Here is a 24,927-nt window from a genome sequence, read left to right on the forward strand (position 1 = left end):
TCCTAGTTAAAAAATGTAAATATAAGTATTGAATACTTCTTTTTGTAACTTCATAGGGTTGTAAAAGCGTTGACTGTGCACACATTTTTAGAATGAAGCCCTTCCGCGCTTCATACAAAATGTACTTTGGTCAACGCTTTTACACCCCAATGAAGTTACAAAAAGAAGCATTCAATTCTTTAAAAATATTCTTTAATCATTGCAGGTTCTTTAAAGTTCTTGAATGAAAGTATTTCATGACTATATAAAACAAGAATTTGCAAGTGACAATGCAAGTATTAATAATGTTACATAATTTTTTTCATGATTTACGCCGGTTTAAATTATAAGAAATAACTGTTACATTTTGTCGGTCTAAAAAAAAACACTGTTAAATATTTCTTCATAGACAGAAAAAAATATTAGTCATTCCTTAAATAAATTACAGCTGAATTTCCCACCTGGTGGCAAGTTTATATCTAAAGGTTCTGGAATCTGTTGAACAGGTTCATCTGGCTCCATTGGGATTTCTTGTTTTATTTCAACCACTGAAAATAGACACAAAGTAGACATGGAAGGTTTTTCTGCATATAGAAAGCAAGTTATTACACAGTACACACGTTACCTATTTTGACCTCTAGATTTTCTCTTTTGTGTTGTTGGTTTGATGCCTAAATGATGTTTTCCCCATCACTTCTTTTAATCATACAAAACAAAATTCTTTTTGTTTATATCAGGCTGTCTATCCTTACAAATCAAAAGATTACTCAGATCTATCAGATATTTTGTTACAAGATAAGTGTTTGCAGCATGTTTACTTAGAAATGTTATCGAACTTCGTCGTGACAGAAATGCATGATGGTAATTTAGGAATTTCCCCAGGGTTTGCATGATGCAAGGAATGTTGCATGTAGGATTTAAAAGCCAAATTATCAGCTATGTAATTTTTTTTTCAATGGAAAATCATAATTTTTTTTTAGTTTAATAATATATTCTCTACTACCTTTTTTCACTTATATGCTCTGTATTACATGTTAAAAAGGCGACTTTAGAATCAAAACATTTTTGAGTTTATTTTGGTTCTATATTGTTTCTATGATTTTGTGTGAAAACTTACCATTATCAAGCTGTTGTGTATTTTTTTCACTTTCTTTTAAAATTGTATTTTCATTATGTCCACTATCCACTGAAAAAAATGTAGATTTAAAATCAATCATTATTGGTTTTCTTTCATAGAAAAGGTAACTCATGTTACTTTAAAAGCCTTGCTGAAGAACAGATACCAGTTCAATGGAAACTATAATACTGTCAAAAACCTTATCTTATTAAATACTGTTGTTATGGATCAGTATGTGTTGTTCATACAACTAAAACACTTTATTTATCTGTTACCAGTATTATCTGGCAGAATCAAGTGTCTACTTCCCCTTACAGCTGTTTTCATAAAGCTAGCAAAAACAAGGTTTGGTCTGCAAACAAAATACATTTATTTCCAGTGCCTGAGGGAAATATGAAGATTTGTTCACACAAGAATATCATATTTCATGAGGGCATCGCCCGAGGGAAATATGACTTTTCAAGGGGGAACAAATCTTCATATCTCACGAAGCTAAGGTCAATGAATGTTTTATTCAACTGACTAATTTTTTTTAATTCTGAATATAAAATTTCCATAATTGTTTTCTTATCTGTTTTGTTTTATAACATACACAATGATAATCAGTACCGATTTAAAGTTAATTATTCATCTATTCTTTTCTAATTGTTTTTAGATTTGAAATAATTTTTAAAACAAACCGTATCAAAATGTTTTATTTAAGGGCATATCCAATAGTTTCAGGGGAGGTAATAACAAACGTAACCGTCGTCTATTGTTTCCCGTAATTAAACGTTGTTTCAACGACGTCATAACGGAATCACGATTAGCTATGGCCGTCTGGCAAGGGCGGTTTCTTTCCTCAAAGGAAAGGGCACGGCGGGAATCGGCAGAAAACTCATACAGAATATTAACAGAAATAGAAGTCAAATCTTAAAAGATGTTGTCCTCTTGGTCCATTATAAAAGAACTGCAATTATCTTTATAATTATAGACCATGCTCACTTAAGTTTCCGTTTTATTAAAATTATCTTCAATATACAGTACAGTAGAGAACAACGAGAACAAATGCGTAATCATTTATTTTTTCATTAGAATGCAACACAAATTGTAATTAATTCTTTATCAAACTTATCCGAGATTTTGCCATTCGGGATAGAAAACTCAAAGTTTGATTTGACTTGAGAAAGATTAAAAAATTGGTCTCTTGAGAAAAATAAAATACGACATAAACTAACATGTATCATTGCATCTAGCATCTAGCTGATGAAGTGCTAATATACAGAATCTCTTTAAATGAAAAACGACACCGTAATAAAAAAAAATGAAATAGGAAAACATTGTAATATATACACTGCCATACAAGTAAAAAATATCTGACGATTTTAGTGTTTACTTATGTATGAGGAAATAAAGATAATTTAACAAACAAACAAAAACGGTGTAAGTCTTGATGTAAGTCTTGACTTATTACCAACCCCCTCTTAAAACCAGCGGTTCCATAATAGGATAGGAAAAAAACAGCAATCGAAATATCATAATCCATAATTGGGAGTGGGGTGGGGGTGGGTTCGGGGTTAATAGCTTAACTCAAGATTTTGATCATTATTCAACTTTATTTAAGTACGGCATACGTTTTACCGCTAGCAAACCCTTTATTTTTAATAATGTATCAATCATTTATTCAAATCCACTTTCGCCTCGTCGTAAATATGCGTGATATATTTGCCACTGGAGCACGAGCGCAATCAATTTATTAGTTGCATATAGTGATGCATAATCATTAGTTCTTAGTTTTGGTAAAAAAAAAATATCTATATTTTATTTTTAAACGACAATTTTAGAATTTCTTTCCGCATCTTTCTCTTTGAATTTATTTGTTTGAATAATCAATAATAATATAGTTATATAGTATTCTACATCATTGTATGCAGCCAAACTAGGTGGACTTTATTCTCAAGTTATTGTCTTTCTGATCTGTTTTGTAAATTAAAGTTTTTTTTCATGACATCTACAACTGCAAATGGCGCAACAGATGTGTTAAAATCAGCCATGTGACTTATTTGAATATTCATGTGACATTTGTTGTTGTTAAGAGATCTTATTCAAGGTTCTGATATCCCTTGAACCATTTATTTAGATGGTTTTTAAACGTACAGATGCGCGAAACTCTCACTACACTATGCGTAGGATATACGACATTTTTATTTCGACTTAACGAGGCTGTAAATTCATACTTCCGAGCAGCTAAACGGCCGCACCCAATTATAGCAAAGATATACTGTCGGACGTAAGAAGTCCAGAGATGTGAATATTTCTATATCCTGTCCAATCAATCCTTTTGTTTTGAAAAAGAATTTAAAGGTATACATTAATACGACAGCAACCGAACGACAAATATAATTCAAAACACTAAGAGTCAACATACATATTTTTGTTAAAGCTAGAAGCCTATAAAGAATAAAAAGCCCAAAATTGCAACATGAATAAATAATACAGAGTCAGTGAGTTTTTAGACAAGTGTTTGGTTGCAAAATTTCACTAGCTCTTTATTAATTTCGATATGTGAAATTATAGACGGTGTAATATAAATCAGTGTAACAAAAACACTTCATTGTAAAACTAACTGAATTGTCATCTCGTCCATATACTAGTGCATTATAAATAAGAAGATGCGATATGAGATATGAGTGCTATCCAGACAACTATCCAACAAAATCAAAGTGTATCAATACATTTGTCTGCCGTCGCACTGCCTTTGAAAAATTAGGGGGGAAGTATAACGTTATTTCCCGAAACGTCCTAATTTTTGGCGCAATTTGTGAGGCTTACGGAAGGGATTTAGTAAACAATATCATATTTCTCGATTTTTCTCAAAAACGAGTACGGTAACAAATATTTTTCAAAACATTATGACGTTCCATTTTTTTCAAAGAATAACATATCTTACTTTGGCCAAATCGACACCGTTAGAAATATTTTAATAGATTAAAAATGTGCATTTCAAATGTTCATTTCTTGTCGTTGTTTGGGTCCATCATAACGTTTTTTGCTTTATTTGAGTAAGAATTAATGCTTTAAATGGTAAAGTTAGATTTTTCTAACCATCTTGAACTATTTTGCTTTAATTTGAGCCCCATTATATAAGTATATGTTGATTAAAAAATCATATTTAATTTTTTTAAATAAAAAGCGTTTTTTACTCCAAAATTGCAAAAATGTTCAATTTTCAGCAGTATTTTTTGAAAAAACGAAATCGACGACTAATATTTTGTTTGGCAAAATTTGATTCTCTGTCAATCGAAGAATGAAATATCTTCAAGGGAAAAAAATCTCACCGTCAAAAATAAACTGTTGGCTATGCCCTTAAACATTTACCTTTGGTAATGTCACACAAGGCAATCCTGATGTTCAGAGGGGAATATGATACTCAGAGGGGAATATGAAGTCTTTTTCAAACGTCACATGTGATAGTTTCAACCAATCAAATATTGAATTCGCTATCAAAATTATCATGCAGTGGAATAATATAAAGTAACCTCTACTCGAATACAAATAAAGCAAGCAAGTGAACCAAACCTTTAACTTGCTAGCATTAGGATAACAGTTGTAAGGTACTGGGTTACATTTTATTAACCTTTAACTTGCTAGAATTAGGATAACAGCTGTAAGGTACTGGGTTATATTTTATTAACCTTTAACTTGCTAGCATTAGGATAACAGCTGTAAGGTACTGGGTTATATTTTATTATTAAAATTGGCTGTTAGATTTCAATGATTTTTTCAATTAGATCGAATTCTACAAATTACAATAGAAATAGTTGTGATATTATTATTAATATGAAATAACTTCATTTTTGCATCTTACTTTATATGACAAAGTATTGACTCCTTAAATATATAAGTATGCACTATTTCTGTTGTAAGGTCAGTTTTGGTAATATTTTCAATAATTTTTAAGTTTTTCGAATAATTTACTTTGGTTGCCACCTTGACTATTGAAACATCTGATGACAATGTGTTTTTATATCATTAATTTATAAATTCTGTAATGTAATTTTTTATCCTTTTAAAATGCAAACATTCATCTTCATTTGATAAATTTGAGTTAGTGCACAATTTGAGGTATATCCTCACGAAATAGATGCCATATATGGTGACATAATAAAAGTGATATGTTCTATAGACCAACATCCATATATTCTGTACTAGAAAACAACTATTCAATCTTTCAGTATGATTTTTTTTTAAATATCATACGAAAAAAAATAATATTAACATATTAAGTTTTTTAACATAAGTCAAACTTGGATCTCCTTTTTAATATACAAAAATATAAACCAAAGTTTCTTTTAAACATTAAAAAATATTTGCTGTGCAGTCTGTTAGAAATATTAAAACTTAAACAGGAATACACAAAACTATGTTGGTTTACATTATATACTATCAAAATCTAGCTGTTAAATATAAAACACATTGATCATGAATTTGAAAAATAATGATATATTTTGACTGGTACCTGTTGATACTGTATTATTCAATGGTTCTGGATCCAGCTGACTAACTATGTCCGTCTCATCTAAAGGTTCTTGTTTCACTTTACATACTACAATCATATTTCTTAACCATAATAATTCAAAGTTCAAAAATTAAAAAACTGTAAAATTGCAATTTTTAAATGATCGTGCAACTGTCACAGATTAATAATTTACATAAAAAGCATTTTTTTTTAATAAATTTTGATAATTCCATTATCGCTTGTTGTGGCTTTGATACATTTGTGTGACGCACAGTTCATTATTATATTATGCTGTATTTGTGTACTGTTGTAAATTAATTTTAGGTCTTCATTGTTATTCTGTGGTCAAAATGTTAAATGTACTATCATATTGATATATTTTTATGCCCTGAGTGATCTTGCATTTATTTGTTCTGTATTCCTGTCACATATGTTGTCAATTAGCATTATTTTCAACATTGCCATATAATTTGGAGGTTTTGCTAGCCATAAAACCAGGTTCAACCCAAATATTTTTCTTAAAATCTATTGTATCAAGTCAGGGTTTAGTAGTTTAAATAGCATGTTGATTAAAATTAAGATATGTCTATATATATATGTACCCCAAAGAATGAAAATATTTAATATTTGGATAAGAATGCAAAATTTCATGAAATCACATTTAATCTAAAAAAAAAAAATCAATAATTAAGGCTTATTATAATTTCTGAATATATAGGACAGCTATTTCATTTTCTTACCATAAATATCCTGTGTTGATTGCTGTTGTCTGTTGTCGAACAATCGAGCAATTGTTTCTCCACTACATGGAATCTGCATCTTGTTCTCTCCTTGGACATCTTTCCATTGTAATAGTTGGTTCTTTATCAAATTTATTCTATGATCTGCAGGTTCTTTCAGAACCTCAGCAATATTTCCTTCTTCTTGGCAGTCTTTACCAAATGGAAAATTTCTCAACAACAAAGAACTATCAACATAATCAACATTAGTTATAGTGTTTGATAGGCCAATATTTTGAACTGCTGAGCCAATATTCTGAACTAATGGACAAATATCCTTGACTAATGGACAAATATCCTTAACTGATGGACAAATATCCATACCAGATTGGCAAATTTCATCATCTGATGGGTAAATACCATTATCTGACGGGCAAGATTCTGTTTCAGATGAATAAAATAATCCTGAATTAATGTTTAAGTGTTGACTACCTATACTTTCTGTTGGAATATTTTCAAAAACCACTGAGTTTTTCTCCATTGGAACAAATTCTTCTTTGATCTTCGTTTTTTCGAGCAGACGTCCCTCACTAGATGAACAAGATTTAGTATGTGATATGGATTTCCCTTTATTATCATTATATAATTGGTAATAATCATTGCCCTCAACATTCTCTATTACAACTTCTGGTCGACAAATTTCAGTCTGGAGATATTCTTTATCATGTGGCTCAACCTTAATCTCAGTATTGTGAGATTGGGTAGGATCTTTTTCTATGTTTGCAAAAGCATTCATACAATTATCTCCCTTAGAAATAAGATGACCTTCAGGTACTGGTTGCATCTGGTCAATCGCAGAAACCCCTGTTTGCTGTTTAGTCCACAATATTCTTTCTTTTTCTCTCTCTCCTGTGTTAGCAGGAACAGAAGCATTGCTCATATGTGAATTCTTAGTAACAATGACAGGATTATGAGTATAATTTGATGCCAAGTTTGAAGGTTGGACTTTATAATGTAAAGATTGGTGGGTACTTTTTAGCTTTGGCATCAGGTTTATTAAATAGGATACTTGACTGACACCTGATTGTGGTACATTATTGTGTATAGATTCACCTGATTGTGATACATTATTGTGTGTAGATTCACCTTGCTGAAGGTCATTTCCTTTGTTCTGTGATGCAGCTACATTAGGGAATATTACCAATGGAAATATTGATCCTGTGCTCTCAGGCATTGTTGAGCTTTCAGACCTTGTTGATGCTGAGCTCTCAGACCTTGTTGATGTAGAATCCCGAACTAATTCTTTTGATAATGGCGTTGTTATCATTGGTACTGTGTCCCAAGATTTTGCATTGATCAAGTTCATAGCTTCATTAAAAGGGACCTTTACAGGTGTTCTTGAAGATGTTGATACTCTTGGAGTCAAATTCTGTTTATCAGTTTGTGTTGAATAAGGAATATCAGTTTGAATTGAATTTTTACCATCATATTGAGTTGAACTCTGAGTTCTAGAAGGCAAAAAGGCTGTAGATAAAACTGACGCTGAATTGTTGGGTCTAGTTGGAGGATACATTGTATGAACTGTTGGACCTGATTTTTGAAAATAAGGTCTTGGTAGATACTTTCTACTGTCAACTGGAGCTAAATTCAAAAGTTTGGTAGATGGTCCCATCGTAGAAACTATTGACGATACTTGTGTAACGGCCATTGTAGTCCTGACAGATGGACACAGAGAAAAATTTGATTTCTTTAATGTTAAAACTGTCTTTTCAGATTTGTCTGATTCCAATTGCATTATTTTTTGTTCTTGATCGTCATATTTGGCAGTTAAAGCATTTCCAGAAGCCATATTCTGAATGGTAGAAGTCGTTGTATTCTGATCTGACCTAGGTGGCGCTGTCAGTACCGGTGCTTCACGATTGGTTGTGGTAGATGTTGTCCCAATGGGAAAAAACAAGACTTTCTTTTGCCCATTTTTCACCGGAAGTACTACTATAAAACCTCGTGGAGTTGAAGTCGATGAAGAAGGTGTCTCATTCGCTGTCTTGTTCTGATCATAATAGTTTGCAGGAAGTGTTAAGCTCACATGTCTTGAAGAAATTGAGGTCTGTCTTACCCCAGTGGGATCTAGTGTAAGTCTTGGTGCTTTGGGTTGAAATGTCTTTAGTGGAGCTTTTTGAGCATTTTCAGATGAAGTGTTCATCTGTAGGTCTGCAGCTATACTCCTAACTTTAGAAATGTGGTTCATAAGGGAATCTACTACAGAAACCTCTGAAACAATTCCTGCAGATTGTAATTCTGAATCATCCTGTTTCCCAATAAATGCCAATTCATTATTCTGAACTCTGATTGAAGCTTTGTGATTATTTATAAAATTACTGCTTTCACCACCTTTGGTGGCTGGAGAAGTTGAGACTGTTATAGGCACATCAGATAATTTCGTAGAAATTTGCTTTCCATGTCCTTTTGCAACATTCAGACTGTATTGGTCTTTGAACTGTGGATCTAACCTGCAAAGCATTAGATATAAATAAATAAGTTAGAGATCTATGTGATACTGATAGTAATCTCATATTTTTTCAGTGGTCCATAACATTCCACTATTAAAAATTTTAAATAATTTTACAAAGTGTTTAACTGTTTAATATCTGGAAAACAAAGTGTGAGTGACTGACACAGACAGAAAAACTGAAGCAAAATTATGACAGTTCAATACATTTTGCTTAAAGTAATGTTTTTTACAACAATCTCAACTAGAAAAATACCACTTTAGAGAAAAGCAAATTGTTTAAATTTGACTTTGTTGGAAATTGGTTATATCTTTTATTTCCTTTCATTATATCTTTATCATACATTATTGCTGTCAGAGAGCAAATGAGCCCTTTTCTCATCATTTTCAGAACTCATAGCCAAATGTACCCAACCCCATCAATTCATGAAAAGAAGTTGAAATAGTTATAATGTAAATTTAAAGTGTGTGTATGTAAATCCATCATTTCATTATAAGAATTTGAAATAGTTATAATGTAAATTTGAAGTTTGTGTATGTAAAATTGCCACTAGAGTGTATAAGTTTGTGTATGTAAAATTACCACTAGAGTGTATAAGTTTGTGTATGTTAAATTGCCACTAGAGTGTATAAGTTTGTGTATGTTAAATTGCCACTAGAGTGAAAGAGTTTGTGTATGTTATATTGCCACTAGAGTGTATAAGTTTGTTTATGTTAAATTGCCACTAGAGTGTATAAGTTTGTGTATGTTATATTGCCACTAGAGTGTATAAGTTTGTGTATGTTATATTGCCACTAGAGTGTATAAGTTTGTGTATGTTAAATTGCCACTAGAGTGTATAAGTTTGTGTATGTTAAATTGCCACTACAGTGTATAAGTTTGTATATGTTAAATTGCCACTAGAGTGAAAGAGTTTGTGTATGCTATATTGCCACTAGAGGGTATAAGTTTGTGTATGTTTAATTGCCACTAGAGTGTATAAGTTTGTGTATGTTAAATTGCCACTAGAGTGTATAAGTTTGTGTATGTTAAATTGCCACTAAAGTGTATGTTTGTGTATGTTAAATTGCCACTAGAGTGTATAAGTTTGTGTATGTTAAATTGCCACTACAGTGTATAAGTTTGTGTATGTTAAATTGCCACTACAGTGTATAAGTTTGTATATGTTAAATTGCCACTAGAGTGAAAGAGTTTGTGTATGTTATATTGCCACTAGAGGGTATAAGTTTGTGTATGTTTAATTGCCACTAGAGTGTATAAGTTTGTGTATGTTAAATTGCCACTAGAGTGTATAAGTTTGTGTATGTTATATTGCCAGTAGAGGGTATAAGTTTGTGTATGTTAAATTGCCACTAAAGTGTATGTTTGTGTATGTTAAATTGCCACTAGAGTGTATAAGTTTGTGTATGTTATATTGCCACTAGAGTGTATAAGTTTGTGTATGTTATATTGCCACTAGAGTGTATAAGTTTGTTTATGTTAAATTGCCAAAAGAGTGTATAAGTTTGTTTATGTTAAATTGCCAAAAGAGTGTACAAGTTTGTTTATGTTAAATTGCCAAAAAAGTGTGCAAGTTTGTGTATGTTATATTGCCACTAGACTGTATAAGTTTGTGTATGTTAAATTGTCACTAGAGTGTATAAGTTTGTTAATGTTAAATTGACAAAAGAGTGTATAAGTTTGTTTATGTTATATAGCCACTAGAGTGTATAAGTTTGTTTATGTTATATAGCCACTAGAGTGTATAAGTTTGTTTATGTTAAATTGCCAAAAGAGTGTATAAGTTTGTGTATGTTATATTGCCACTAGAGTGTATAAGTTTGTGTATGTTATATTGCCACTAGAGTGTATAAGTTTGTGTATGTTATATTGCCACTAGAGGGTATAAGTTTGTGTATGTTATATTGCCACTAGAGTGTATAAGTTTGTGTATGTTAAATTGCCACTAGAGTGTATAAGTTTGTGTATGTTATATTGCCACTAGAGGGTATAAGTTTGTGTATGTTAAATTGCCATTAGAGTGTATAAGTTTGTGTATGTTAAATTGCCACTAGAGTGAAAGAGTTTGTGTATGTTAAATTGCCAAAAGTGTGTATAAGTTTGTGTATGTTATATTGCCACTACACTGTATAAGTTTGTGTATGTTAAATTGTCACCAGAGTGTATAAGTTTGTGTATGTTAAATTGCCACTAGATATAAAGTTTTTTAAAGTGAATCGTCAAAATCAGTGCAATTACTAGTGAGTACAGTATTCACAGTAAAGTCATATGAAACGAGTTACTGGTAATGTTAATCAAATTCTTGAACCAATGCATGTATATGTATCATAAACTTTTATCATATTTTACCCAAACATATCATATAATCATCATTTTTTTTCACTTTTTCTGTTATGATGTGAAAATATGACAGACCATTACTTGTCTTGTTTTGACTCTATAGTATACCAATTATCACGTTCAAGTAAAGAACAATCAACAAAGAAGCATGGATATTGAGCACATGTTTAACATGTACAATCAGATAATTGTTTATTCTAGTGACAGATCCATGCATATTGCAATCACCAGATTTTTATGAGAAGGGTCACGCTAAGGTCACTTTCCATATGGAAAATATGATGGTCAATTGCTTCTTGGAAGCAAGCAATTGAAAACAAATAAACTTCTTCTAAATGTGGACAAATTAAAGAAATTTCTTTACAAAAAAGTATATGTGCATAATTTTATAATGAAAACTATTGATGTTCATGATGTTGTTATGAGAAATTTTTGAGGAAAAAGCATAAAGAATATTCTCTCAAATAGCAACACCACACTTTCTGGCTGGGCCAGAAAGTATACCAGAAGGAAGTACATATTTTACACAAAATAGTTCCTACCCATGGGTGTTACTTCAAAATATGTAGAATATTAAGGTATTTTTGGTATTAAATGAAAACTGAGAGACTGATGATCATTGTAGAACACTTTTTGACTTATAATTTTGACTATTAAAAAAACTGCACCAAATTTTAAAAAAAGGGTACAGTTTGTTTGTTTGCCAAATCTGAAGTACCTGTTTTGGTACATCGGAAGTTCCAGGGACCACTTCTTTCTTAAATGCCATTAAAAGTATGTTGATTTTTTCAGTACAAGACACCATAAAGTGTTGCTTTGACATGCAATGATTGTCACTTTATTTGAACTTAAAACAAAAGAGGTGCGCCTGCTTGAAATGGAAGAATTTAACATAGAAAGATATGGAACCATGAATTAGTGTGTACTTCCTAATAGTTTGAGAGCATATTTCCCTAAATACCTTTCATGTGTCTGTACATATTGAACATCTGTTGTTATATTTCTTTGTACTGGTACCTCTTCTGGTGTCATTGTATTGAGTTCCTTTGCACATTCACTCATAGAAAAATCCCCAAAACTGGCCACAGAATTCATATCTGAAAAACAAGAAAATGTGTATTTCTTTCTAGTCTATGTGTGCACAAGTGAGTAAAGGTGTGCACAAATGAACAGTGAAATCATGAATAATCAATATATCAAAAATATCACTAAAGTCTTTAAAAACTTTATTCTTCTATTGAGAAGACTATCTGATAAACATAAGGATCAATGGACTAGCCTGAAACATAGAAAAATAAATAGAGAATGGGTCCTGAGGACACAGATGATGCCTCCGCTAGCATATAATGTAATAATGGGACACAACTCAAGATCTGTTGAAGTGATGCTACCCAAATTCAAACTTAATCTGAGTTTTGTGACATTTTGTATACACTGCATATCACTTAGTTGAGGCATACTAAAATTAGAGAATGGAAACAAATAAATAGCAATTTTTTAACGTGTAAAGAAGCATAACTCTAGAACAGTGAAATTCGAATTTGATCTGTATTTTGTGGTTATTATATATTATATGTTTCATAACATTACAGGGGAACTAGCTACGAGATATATAAAAAAATTAAAAATATTATAATTTTTGTTCAATCATTAATGAAAGTGAAATAATAATTCGCTGTTAGCAGCCAGTACCAGTAATTCGACCTCATTAAATCTGTATTCATCTGAACTTCAATTCAACCCTTCAGCGAGTGATGGATAACACGTGAATTGTGTGTGTATAATTGTTTAAAGGAAGAGAATGTCAACATTGAAAGTGAAACAAAGGTAAATCATTTAACAGACTTATTCGATCCACAAAAACTCATTCTTATACAAGTAAAAACAATGATTAACATATATATTTTTAACCTATAATGTAAAATTAAACAGACATAGCAAAATGCAATTACATGAGTTTGCTTTTCTATTTATATCTTTATTTATGTTTATATCACTTATATGGTCATCTGATGTATTCTGAGGCGAACTCGATAATTAATTAGATGGCGTCAGGACTAAAAAACACATAGAACGAAGCTACATATTCTCCAAACTATGCCATGTAAATTGCTTATTTCTTTTATTTTTTTAAAGTTTTTGGTCAAGGTAGTTTTCGATGAAGCTGAAGTCCAATCGACTTGAAACTTAGTACACTTGTTGCTTATGATATGATCTTTTTAATTTTAAAGCCAAATTAGACTTTTGACCCCAATTTCACGGTCCACTAAACATAGAAAATGAAAGTGGGAGTTTCAGGTTAAAATTTTTGGTCAAGGTAGTTTTTGATAAAATTGAAGTCCAATCAACTTGAAACTTAGTACATATAACAGGCTATTATTTGAACTTGGAATTATTTTTAATTATGGAATTTGCCTGATTTCTTGTTATTGAAATTTTTAATAAATTCCATTTTTATTGATCTGTACTGAAATGTTCTGTGTTGCGCACAACACTTTCTTTTACAAAGAAAATAGTTTATTTTCAATAGAATGTACTGTGCTGCGCACAACACTATCTAACCAAAATACATTTTATGGAAAGTGTTATTAACCGCTCAAAAGATTATAATACCAAATAAACATGAAATTTATTAAAATTTTTAAACACAAGAAATTATGCAAATTCCATAATTAAAAATAATTCCAAGTTCAAATAATAGCCTGTTTTGTGATAATTAGATAAATGTTATCTTTTATCATATGTTTTGCCCTACAGCTATGCTAAATTTGGATTGTGATTAAATAGTTGACACAGCATATATAGGTTTCTGACACATAATGAATGTGGTCTAATGAACTTAAAAAATCAATTTGCTTTTGATCAATACACTATGCTGTTGAATATTAATGGCCTCAAAAACAAAAAATAATTGATGAAAGTTTTTAATAATAACTACTCATTTAAATACATCATAAGATATTAAAATATAAAATATAATAGTCATGGTTAAAATTAATATTAATCAAGTCACTTCTAAAAATAAATATACAGCTAATCATCTCAAAACAATCATCGTTTCTTAATACATAATTTTCAAGCAGTATAAGGGAGGTAATCAAACATATGTATTATATATACCACGCTATTTACTAGTTAACATATTTAAACGACGAATCCGCAGGATGAGTTTGTTTAAATATGTAAATGAGTAATATGTGGTATATATGTTTTGTAACATCATTTAAAAGTGGCCTGGTGATTTTTATCCAATAAAAAGCAGTGGGAGTGTCGTTCTAGCCCTCTGCTTAGCATGTGCACGAGAATCTATCCAGTCAATTTTTCGAAAATCATTCAGAAATCTTTGTCCTCGTGCATTCACTTAACTGTCAGTCACAAGGAGTTGTTATAAAGAGGTGAAGTTTAAATCATGGTTTAATATGAAAAATATCAGATTAAACCATAGTCCAAGCTCCTCCTATCTATATGAAGTTGCAAGCACAAAGTACATCCTTATTCTTTTAAATGGAATAACATATCAATCTTTATATTAAACCATGGTTTTTCAGAAACCAAACTATTAAGCCGATTATCATGTAAAAACTTCGAAGGAAAAATGCTCTATTATGGTACAAATATATATATAACAGTATTCTTTAAATTTGAATTGGATAATTACCTCCCTTACACTGCCTTTAAATTGTCCAAATAGTCCTTTTATAATAAACACACTTGTTTTCACCCTTTTTTGCCCCTAATTGCTAATTGATTTGAGCCATCACCCCCTGTAAACCATCCATTTGTAGTATGGAAACTTTGTTGTATAATTAGGGAATGACTGTAACATTTTTTCTGTCTATGAGTATGAAGAAATAACATCAAAAATGTGGTGCTCACTGAATAACGTGTGTAGCAGGTTTTTTGACAGTGTGCACCACATTTTTTATGTTATTTGGAATAGACAGAATGAATATTACAGTCATTTCTTATAATATAATTCAAATTCCATTTTAAACTGTAAAAAACCATGAAAAAACGTTGATGACGTCATGGTCACATGACTAAATTATGTCTATGGGCTGATAACAAAATAACGTCAGCCAATCAGAAGACGTGTTACATCCTAAATTAAATTATTTACACATGAACACAAGTTATTAACTGGAAACTACAAAAATGCTTATTTTGGTCCCTTTTTTGCCCCTAACTCCTAGACCTTTAAGACCATAACCCCCAAAATCAATATCAAACTTATTCAACTTATTTTTTTGGTTATAAACATTGTTTTAAAATTTGATTGATTTCTATTTACTAATACTAAAGTAATTATATGGAAACCATCTTGTCTTCAGATGACGCTGCAGATGACGCTGACAACGATGCCGACAACGACGTGATACCAATTAATATAAAAAAAGATAATGGTCTACTTCAATAGCAGATAAATACAAAGAAGTTTGCACAACTTTAATAAAATCTTACCATCAATGAACTATTTTTATATGAAGGAAACAAAAGTTAATTAACTGAATGCAGATTTGTGGTTGTCTTAACTCATAGGAGTTAATCAAAGAGCTATTTGAAAATTTTGAAATGATATGACAATGTACATGTCTTACAAAATCTTTAGCTTTTTAGAAAAATTTTCGGCAATTTTAAAATTTGGTGAAAAAATCCTTCCTTTTCATTGTATCAACTAAAATCAATGCTCTACATAACCAGGCAGTCATTCAGAAATTCCCAATAAATTCTCCTCTTTCATGAAATTACATTTGAAAAAAATAATAAAAACTTAACCTACCTCTCATAATTAAACATGTCTGATTTCCAACCTTACAAGTAGCCAAATGATCAGCTGAAAATAAAAAAAAAATGAATATATTCTATCCAATGAATACTTCTAAAATTTACTATATGCAACTCTTACTACAGAATATCTTTACATACTTATTTGGTAATCGTTAATGGCAGTCAGCAGGGTTTACGAACATCAGTTGTTCAACCTGTTAGTCAAAGGTGTTTTGTTAAATTATTCTTTTTCACTCTTTTGGTCTTTTTGGAAAATGTTGTTCTGTTGTATTTAGACCCCTCTACAAGAAAATTTGTATTGCATGCAAAAATTGCGGTTTTTATCCAACGAAATCATAGGTTTAAACTTTGTTTTCAATTTAGACTTGTTAACATACTTACATATATAAATGTTGGATTTAAAAAAGAATAAATAACTTACTGTTGTGAGGTTTTTGTTAATGTGAATAATACGACTGAGTGAGTATCACAATAATAAGAACTCACATTCATCTATCTGATACATATATGTATGCAGATTTTCCTGACATTGCAATATTAATTTCACATTTTTGTCAATTTTTTTAAATTTGCAATTATAAATGCATGCAATAATATCTGAATATTCAGTATCTGAAGATTTGAATCATGCGCAGGAGGGACTGATTAATTCATTAACAAAAACGTTACTTTGTCTGAGTATGAAACATTTTCCTATTTAAGGAATTTACTAGTACTGACCTAAGTCAGTCCTAAGTCAGGAACCTGTTGTTCAGTGGTTGTTGTTTGTTAATATGGTTCATATATGTTTCTCCTTTCTTGTTTTTTATAAAGATCATGTAGGTTGGACCATTTTTTTTCTTGTTTGATTTGTTTTACACTTGTCATTTCAGGGGTTTTTATCTTGTTTCTAGCTTGCAGTTCAGACTGATTAAGGCCATACTTTAACATATAATTGTTTACTTTATACACACTGTTATTTGGAAATTGAGTTGTCTCATTGGCATCCATACTTCTTATTTCTAGTAAAACTTAATTTATTATTATTTTTCTTTATTCTTCGTTAACAAAAGTTCAAGCCATACGATTGGGAGATTTAGCTCTAAAGCTCTTACGCCAGGTTTAAACTCATGTTAATTCATGTGAAAGTGATGAATAAGAAAATCTTGTTCACGAGAAACAATGCAAAGGAGAGCAACTACATGAAAAAAACAAAAAGAAACCATCAACAATGACACATCCCGTAAACCAACTTATTTTTGTGAAAGATTTATTTTCATGATTTTAGCAAATAGAAAATTATTGGTAAGCAGAGTATAAATTATCCTAAAAATCATATTTTTTTTATCTTTTCTAATCTATATGTATCTACATCAAGTAACTTTAAAAAATCGTGAAATTAAATATCTGCAAGGTCGACTAGAAAGGGCTAAATGCAAAAATAAGTTGATTTCCAGTATATAGAAATGCTTCTAAAAGTCAATGTGGAAGTCCATTTTTTTTTTATGAGCATAAACATCTATTGATATAGAGTATCATATTACATACCCATTTCCGTTGAACTGTTAGTAAGAAAAAATTTGCATCTGCATCCCAATATGAACTCCAGTTTTTTTTCTTTAATACTTGTTAATCCTGATTTCTTTTTAACATTTGATGTTATTTGATGGAATATAGAACATTTGTAATGTGACATGAATGCATGTTGACATATGCTGCTAAAAAAACATTCTTTACACTGATACATTGGCAACCTACAATACATGAGAAGTCTATGCTTAAAACATACAAAATATCAAAGATATAAAAAAGAAGATGTGGTATGATTGCCAATGAGACAACTGTCCACAAGACATACAAAACATCAAAGGTTTTTTTATTACAGATATGTAACTTTGCTTTATGTCCCAGTTTGGTAGAAATCCAGTATAGTTTAAGAAAGTTATCAAAATTTCAAAAACTTTAACCACAGTGAATATTTGTGGATGCAGCAGCCGCCACCACAGCAGACGGAATGTACAGTAGGATCGCTGTGTCTTGCCTTTTTGACTTAAGTCGAAGGCTCCACAATAAAGTGCTTTCACCTGGTTCAGGAAACCTATTTCTGACTAAGAAAAAACTAAAACAATGTTGTAATCAATTTTTTTTCATGATGTACTACATACATAACATACATACATTTGAGTCCAAAAACAATTTCGTTTTTTGTTTTTGTTTGAGCTCTGACAAATTGTAATTAAATGAAACCAACCTTTGATAATTGTAAGTAACTAGTGACTTGTTACATTCTTTACAGTCATATCCAGTCTCTATGGCGTCCTTTGGTAGCATTACAGTAATCAAACTAGAAGTGTATCTTGAAAGCACTAGAATAAAAAAGACATAATATTCATACGTGTTTCTCGTTTCTCGTTTTTTCTATAGACTTGACTGTTGGTTTTCTCGTTTGAATGGTTTTACACTAGTAATTTTGGGGCCCTTTATAGCTTGTTGTTCATGTGAGCAAAGGCTCCGCGTTGAAGGCCGTACATTGACCTATAATGGTTTACTTTTATAAATTGTTATTTGGATGGAGAGTTGTCCCATTGGCACTCACACCACATCTTCCTATATCTATATAATATTTTATTTCCATTCTCAATTTTATTATACAAAACAAATCCACACCAGCAGTTTCATAACATAAAGTTAACTATAATCATGATAATCTAGATCTGTAAACTGACTACCATGACTACTGTGAATTCATTCATTTTCATAGGTACCAATTTTTAAGGAATGAAGGAAACTTGCATATATCCAATCATGAATATTTGAGTTCGTGGTTTGCCTATATAAAATTGTTGATAAATGTTGGATATCTAAATTCATGGTTTGCCTTTCCTCAAAACCCACAAAAAATGGTATCACAAGAATAATAAGGAATCAACAGTAATCAGTAGGCCTAAACAAATTCATCAAACTAATATGTATACTGATAGTAATCAGGGGCAGATCCAGCCATTTAAAAAAGGGGTGGGGGTTCCCAACCCAGGACAATTTGGGGGGGGGGGGGGGGGGTGGGGTAACCAACTATATGACCCTATTCAAATGCATTGATCGGCCAAAAAAAGGGGGGTTCCAAACTCAGAAACCCCGCCCCAGTAGATCTGATCAACCTAACTAAAGCTAACATTGCTATTTTAAAGGAGAAAACCTTTAAGTTAAAACATTGAAAATTGCTAATTAGTTTAGTCACTAGACCATGTCTTATGGCACAGGCACTCGTCTCCGAAAAAAAAATCCTGTATACTGTTATATAAAGGTATATAATTTTTTTTTCTGAGTCGAGTGCCTGTGTCTTATGGGTCAGGGCCTCAGCATACATCATGTACATGTAGTTGTCAAGTACTGATAATAATGAAACTTTATACGACATTTCATCATTCTACATGAAGAACAAGTGGATCATACCAAACTAACTTTTAAGTTTTAAAGCAGAAAACTTATAAACATTGAAATAGTTAATTACTCGACCATGTCCTAGGGAGACAGAGCCACGAAATAGACATTAAGTGATACATGTATGTACTGATAGATTTCATGCTAATGCGACTTTTAATTAAATACCATTGGATTACACTTAAAAATATTTTTGTTTGCCCAAACCCTACCTACCTAGAGAAGGAGGGTAAATAGGCAGTGGAGGATCCAGGGGAGGGTTCCTGGGGTTGGAACCCCTCCTTTATTTGACGATCAATGCATTTAAATGGGGACATATAGTTGGAACCCCCCATTCATCCTGGGTTGGGAATCATGCCCCCCTGATTAAAAAAAACAACTTTTTTTTACATCTGACCAATACAAGATTTTGACAAAAATGATTGACAAGGCACCTTTTTCTAGGTAGGGAATGTTAGGGAAAACAAAATATTTTTATTATGACCCAAAGATCTTCTATTACAAGTAGTGTTAAGCATGTTAAGCAGAAACTTTACAATTATTGTTGGCAGTGCAGTTGCTGGAAAATCAGTCCCTATGTCCTGCTTTCCACAAATTTCATCATGTCAATTTAATTTGTAAATTTAATTTATAAAATGTATTTTGTGAGCTTCAATGTACACTTACCCTTTTTTCTCAGATTTCCCAACACTCCAGACTTGAAAGGTTCTTTCTGTTTCTCCCATTTACCATTAAATTTTGTTTGAAAGTTGTTCACTGTGTTGACTGTCAATGGAATATCCCTTGTTCTATCATTTTTATTTTTTTCACAAGAAAATCCATTTGAACATTGGTTACAATCATTGAAATTAACTCCTTGCAAGTTTTGTAAGTTCTGAGGTGCTGCAGTTACTGAAGAAACCACTATGTCAGACTGACCATGATGACAACTGTCATTATAATCAATTTTATTCATTTTGTCATCGTTGACATTGGAGTCAGGTTTTTGTATATATCTGATAATCCGTTTAACTACATGTTGTCGAGGTTTTAATATATGAGGTTGTACTCTCTGGTCTAATGCACTGAGAGATTTATTGGAAACAGTAATGACAGTACCAGTAACCTTTACGGAATGAGTTTTTACAAAATCTTGCCCAGCATTACTGTTTCTATCTATTGGTTGGCTATTTATAGCATTACTGTTGAGTGTATTCTCTGAAATGTTTGAAGGAAGAGGTACATCTGAGGATGGGTTACAATCTTTGAAAATTACTCCTTGCAAGTTTGGTAAGTTATGAGGTGCTGCAGTTACTGAAGAAACCACTATGTCAGACTGACCATGATGACAACTGTCATTATAATCAATTTTATTCATTTCGTCATCGTTGACATTAATATTGGAGTCAGGTTTTCGTTTAAATCTGATAATCCGTTTAACTACATGTGGTCTAGGTTTTAATATATGAGGTTGTACTGTCTGGTCTGAGGTACTGAGAGATTTATTGGAAACAGTACCAGTAACCTCTATGGAATGGCTTTTTACAAAATCAGTATCTTTTGGTTGGCTAGTTATAGCATTTCTGTTTGTATCTATTGTTTGTCTATTTATAGCATTACTGTTAAGTGTGTTTTCTGAAATGTTTGAAGGAAGAGGTACATCTTTATGGGAAAAGTGCCTTGTACTTAAAAGTTTTCTAAGATTTTCATAAATGATTTTGGTCTTCTTTAGTGGATGCACAACCAATGCCCTTTCTTCCTCCAATGGAGGCGTCTGTTCTGAAGATAAATTTGAGGGACACATAACTTTCTCATACATTGCCCCTTTTTCTATAGATGGAGGGATCTGTGCTGACAGCAAATTGGATTGACAAATATTTTCATTATTAAGAAACTGAGGAACTTCCATCAATGTATCTTCATCTTTAAATGTGATAACTGACCCTAATATTTCAAATTGGGAGTTAAAATCAGTATTGGTCTCTTCATTTTCATTTTTGACTTCAACCTTTTCATTTCCATCAACTATTGGTTCCTTTTTAACAGCAATATCCCCTAAATTCCCTGTCAAATTTCCAGCCTGACTAAATGGGATGCTACTCAATATGTTTGACTGTGACTGTCTGTTGTCACTTAAAAGATCATTATTAATGTTTGATGTAGCTTTTTCATTTTCTTTAATCAATGTTTCTGATTTTATTACAATATCCTCCATTTCGCTTTCTTGCTATCAATTATGTCCACTTCCTCTTCTTCTTACATTTAAGTAAAATCGGTAATAATCAAAAGATAACACTGCTCCAATTTTAAATGAAACGGATCAAAATTTGTCATCATTTTTTTTAATTATCCACTATATAAAGCATGTTAATTTAAATATTTCTGTACACTTTGATCAGTTAATATAAAATGTCTTTCCAAACAGGTCAAACTTGTATTAAAACATGATTAACCTCTGTGTTTTTACTGTGGTATTCAGCATTCCTATCAAACTGCTGTTTATCGATATTTTCAATATACAGAGTACCCAATAATTTTTAATTTTTCTCTTTTAAAAATTTAGCTGGGGACACTATCATTTATCATGGTTATCTTTCTGCTGCAAAAACCTACAAAAGAAAAGGCTTATAATCAGTCAAAAGTTTAAATTTTCATTTTACATGTTTAAGACATGAGACATGATCACTTCATGTGGAAAAAAAGCATGACCGCAGAATTCACAAATTGGGGTTTTTACCCACCATTTTTTTTATGTAATTGAGTGAAATAGTATTTTCAATTGCATTATTAATTCCAATTTACCCCTCAAGCCAATATTAAATTGAGTTTTTAACCACAAAGCTCCTTCATTTTTGTTTTTTTTTCATCAACAAGATATTGAATTTTGGCATGTTATAATAATGTCATCATATCAAACCAGCTCATCCATCTTAAAAATGTATCTTTTATTGTATAAGTGATAGCTGTTTCATTTGGTTTATTTATACGCTACCAAACAATTATATGTCAGATAATATGTGTCTGGGTTCAACCGTTCTGCCAGTTTTGTATTTTCTCACAAATTATATAAACTGGTTTCACTAGTCAATGCTAGTCATGCTAGTGGGACAGTAACTAATTATATTTCTAGAAAACGAATATGTGTGTTCACGCATCAATTAAACTGACATACACGCGTTATTCAGTGCGCACCACATTTTTTTATGTTATTTCTTCATAGACAGAAAAAATATTACAGTCATTCCTTAATTAAGCATGTTAAGGTTTGTGACCCCTTCTGTAGCCTAGTTAAGTACAAACTTTTCAAACTGCAATAGTATCAAAACAACAAATATAATGAAAAATAGAGATAGGCCATTTTGTACATATACCAAGGGGAAACTTCGTGCAAAGCTTTATTATTTACTGTTTCATTGCATTTAATAGAAAAAGTGGACTTGGCACCAAATAAACCAACATTTTTATAGAAAATCCACAGCCTTCAATACAGAGATTTTTGTTACAAAATTTTAAACAGATTACTCACTTGCTTTTTCTATCACGTGCTAGTGTTTATTTTTTACAAAAACTTCTGAACAACCTTTAAGTTCCAAAAAACCTTATGCTGAGTCACTAATGTCGGGAGCACCCTAAAAGGTATACTTGATTTGATCCATATTTATTTTGTTATAAATAGGACATGTAGGACTACAATAACTAAAACTTATAAACTTGTTTTAAGGAAATCATTGCTAGCACTGCATGCAATAATTCTCTATCTATCAAGTACTGAATTGCCAAATATGAGTGTACAATGGGAAAGAATTGGATATTCTATAAAATTTCCATATGTTTAGCTTTGAATCAAGACAAGGGTACATAACCCTTAAGGGTATCCAATACAGTTACACGGGAGGTAATGACGTTGCTAACGTAATTTACTACTAAATTGTTATTTTCGCGACGTCAAACTATGACTTATCGAGGAAAAGATTCAGTTTTCAACTGATTTTTATCATTCAAACTTATTTAACTTGAAAACCAGTTCATAGACCCCTATTTTTTAAAATGCCATTTGGTTTGATAATTAACCAAAGATTGCGCTTTATATGATATCCTCAGAATGTATCGCTATATATTTTTGAATGCGAATAAGTCAAATAAACATTTTTAGCAGGATTTTATATTACAATTTGGCATTAATTAAATTTAATGATGCCAGTACTGCTAGAAATTTATACCCTGCTTGAGAGCTTCTAAACCAAGGTTAGGTATGCTATTTACAGCAAAATTGACCTATAAGTGCTTTCAAATACCTAAAAATTGTACAATTTGTCCTCTTTGAAGGTAATTTTATGATTTTAAGTAAGATAATGGGAAAAGTTTTAGAAATTTACCCCAAAAATGAGACAGACTTGAAGTTTTTCATTATGATCCAGCATTTATTTTTAAATCACTTTTTGTCGCGTTTCAACATCAACTGCTAACCTTCATAAAATCTTTATTACTGAATCAATTTTAAAAACTAAGGTACCATTTTCATTGTAACAGTTAGTAGAACACAGAAAAAATAATAAAAATTGAGGCAGGAGGGGAAAAATTTCACCTTAAGGTAGCACTCCACAGTTAGGTGTGTAGTTTCGCATTTTGGCCCCTGTGGATTTTTCAAATATGAGAGCTAGTGTGCAATAAAATTCATTTTTGGATAGCTGAGTATTAAAATAGCCTTTGTATTGGGTTTATATGAACATCAAGATTATGTAATGTATGTAATATAGGCTGTTTTCTGTATGACAGTCCGTATTTGCATGTCCCTACCATACATTGGTCCGGCAATTATTGCAATGTTTTTTTCCCACTTTTTATCGCACGAACTTTGTGATTGGATTTTACGAAAAAATGAGGCGAAAGACACCCATTTTTTATTTGATCAATAGGAAGATTTATGAAAACAGTTTCTAAAAAGGTATCACTCAAACTTCTCAAAGGCATTGAAATTCTAGTTTGATCAAAATTTTGGGGGGATATGTGACATGTCCACCCCCCTTTTTGCAATATTTTATGGTAAATAAATGCAGAATGTTGCCATGGATACACATAAAAGGAATTAATTTTCACTCTTTTAACTTTTGAAAATCAAATCTATGGAATATACTGATTACATACATATGCACATGTACAACACAAACAGTTAGGTTAATATATTAGAAATCCAGGAATAGGAGATGATAAAACATTTTGTGGCTCATTTTTAATTTTATTTTCTAACTGTGGAGTGCTACCTTATGGCACATCAGAAAGCACAGAAATGCACTTTTTAAGATAAAATTTACCACAAATCTTTAGTCTTTTATGTTCTTGTTTTAGTTCTGAAGGTAAAAAATCTGCTAGGAATGCAATTTATGTTTATTTTATTGTTTACTGTCCTTAGCAACCAAATAAACACATTTTGACACTTAGACATGTTGCGGTCTTAAATTTGTACTCAATTAGCTTCACCATTGTAAGTTGATTACGGGAGAAGATTATTTGTGCCAATTTTCATGAAATTGTAAATAGTGCATTTTTTAAAAAATTAGATAACACCCTGTATCATCA

General features: G+C 31.2%; 1 protein-coding gene across 1 annotated transcript in view; it reads right to left on the reverse strand.

Moving 5' to 3' along the window:
* The window catches only part of LOC139490060 (uncharacterized), a 49,835-nt gene that overhangs the window by 22,191 nt on the left and 2,717 nt on the right, over nucleotides 1–24,927 (reverse strand). The window contains exons 2-10 of the mRNA XM_071276911.1: nucleotides 20,038–21,959; nucleotides 18,182–18,296; nucleotides 17,479–17,684; nucleotides 15,944–15,997; nucleotides 12,125–12,260; nucleotides 6,335–8,823; nucleotides 5,595–5,681; nucleotides 1,097–1,165; nucleotides 441–527 (exon numbers count right to left, since the gene is read on the reverse strand). Of these exons, the coding sequence (XP_071133012.1) occupies nucleotides 441–527; nucleotides 1,097–1,165; nucleotides 5,595–5,681; nucleotides 6,335–8,823; nucleotides 12,125–12,260; nucleotides 15,944–15,997; nucleotides 17,479–17,684; nucleotides 18,182–18,296; nucleotides 20,038–21,565 (4,771 nt within the window). The 5' untranslated portion in view covers nucleotides 21,566–21,959. The remainder of the gene's footprint in view (nucleotides 1–440; nucleotides 528–1,096; nucleotides 1,166–5,594; nucleotides 5,682–6,334; nucleotides 8,824–12,124; nucleotides 12,261–15,943; nucleotides 15,998–17,478; nucleotides 17,685–18,181; nucleotides 18,297–20,037; nucleotides 21,960–24,927) is intronic.

The sequence above is a fragment of the Mytilus edulis genome, chromosome 9, assembly GCF_963676685.1.
Source record: "Mytilus edulis chromosome 9, xbMytEdul2.2, whole genome shotgun sequence".
Classification (NCBI taxonomy): domain Eukaryota; kingdom Metazoa; phylum Mollusca; class Bivalvia; order Mytilida; family Mytilidae; genus Mytilus; species Mytilus edulis.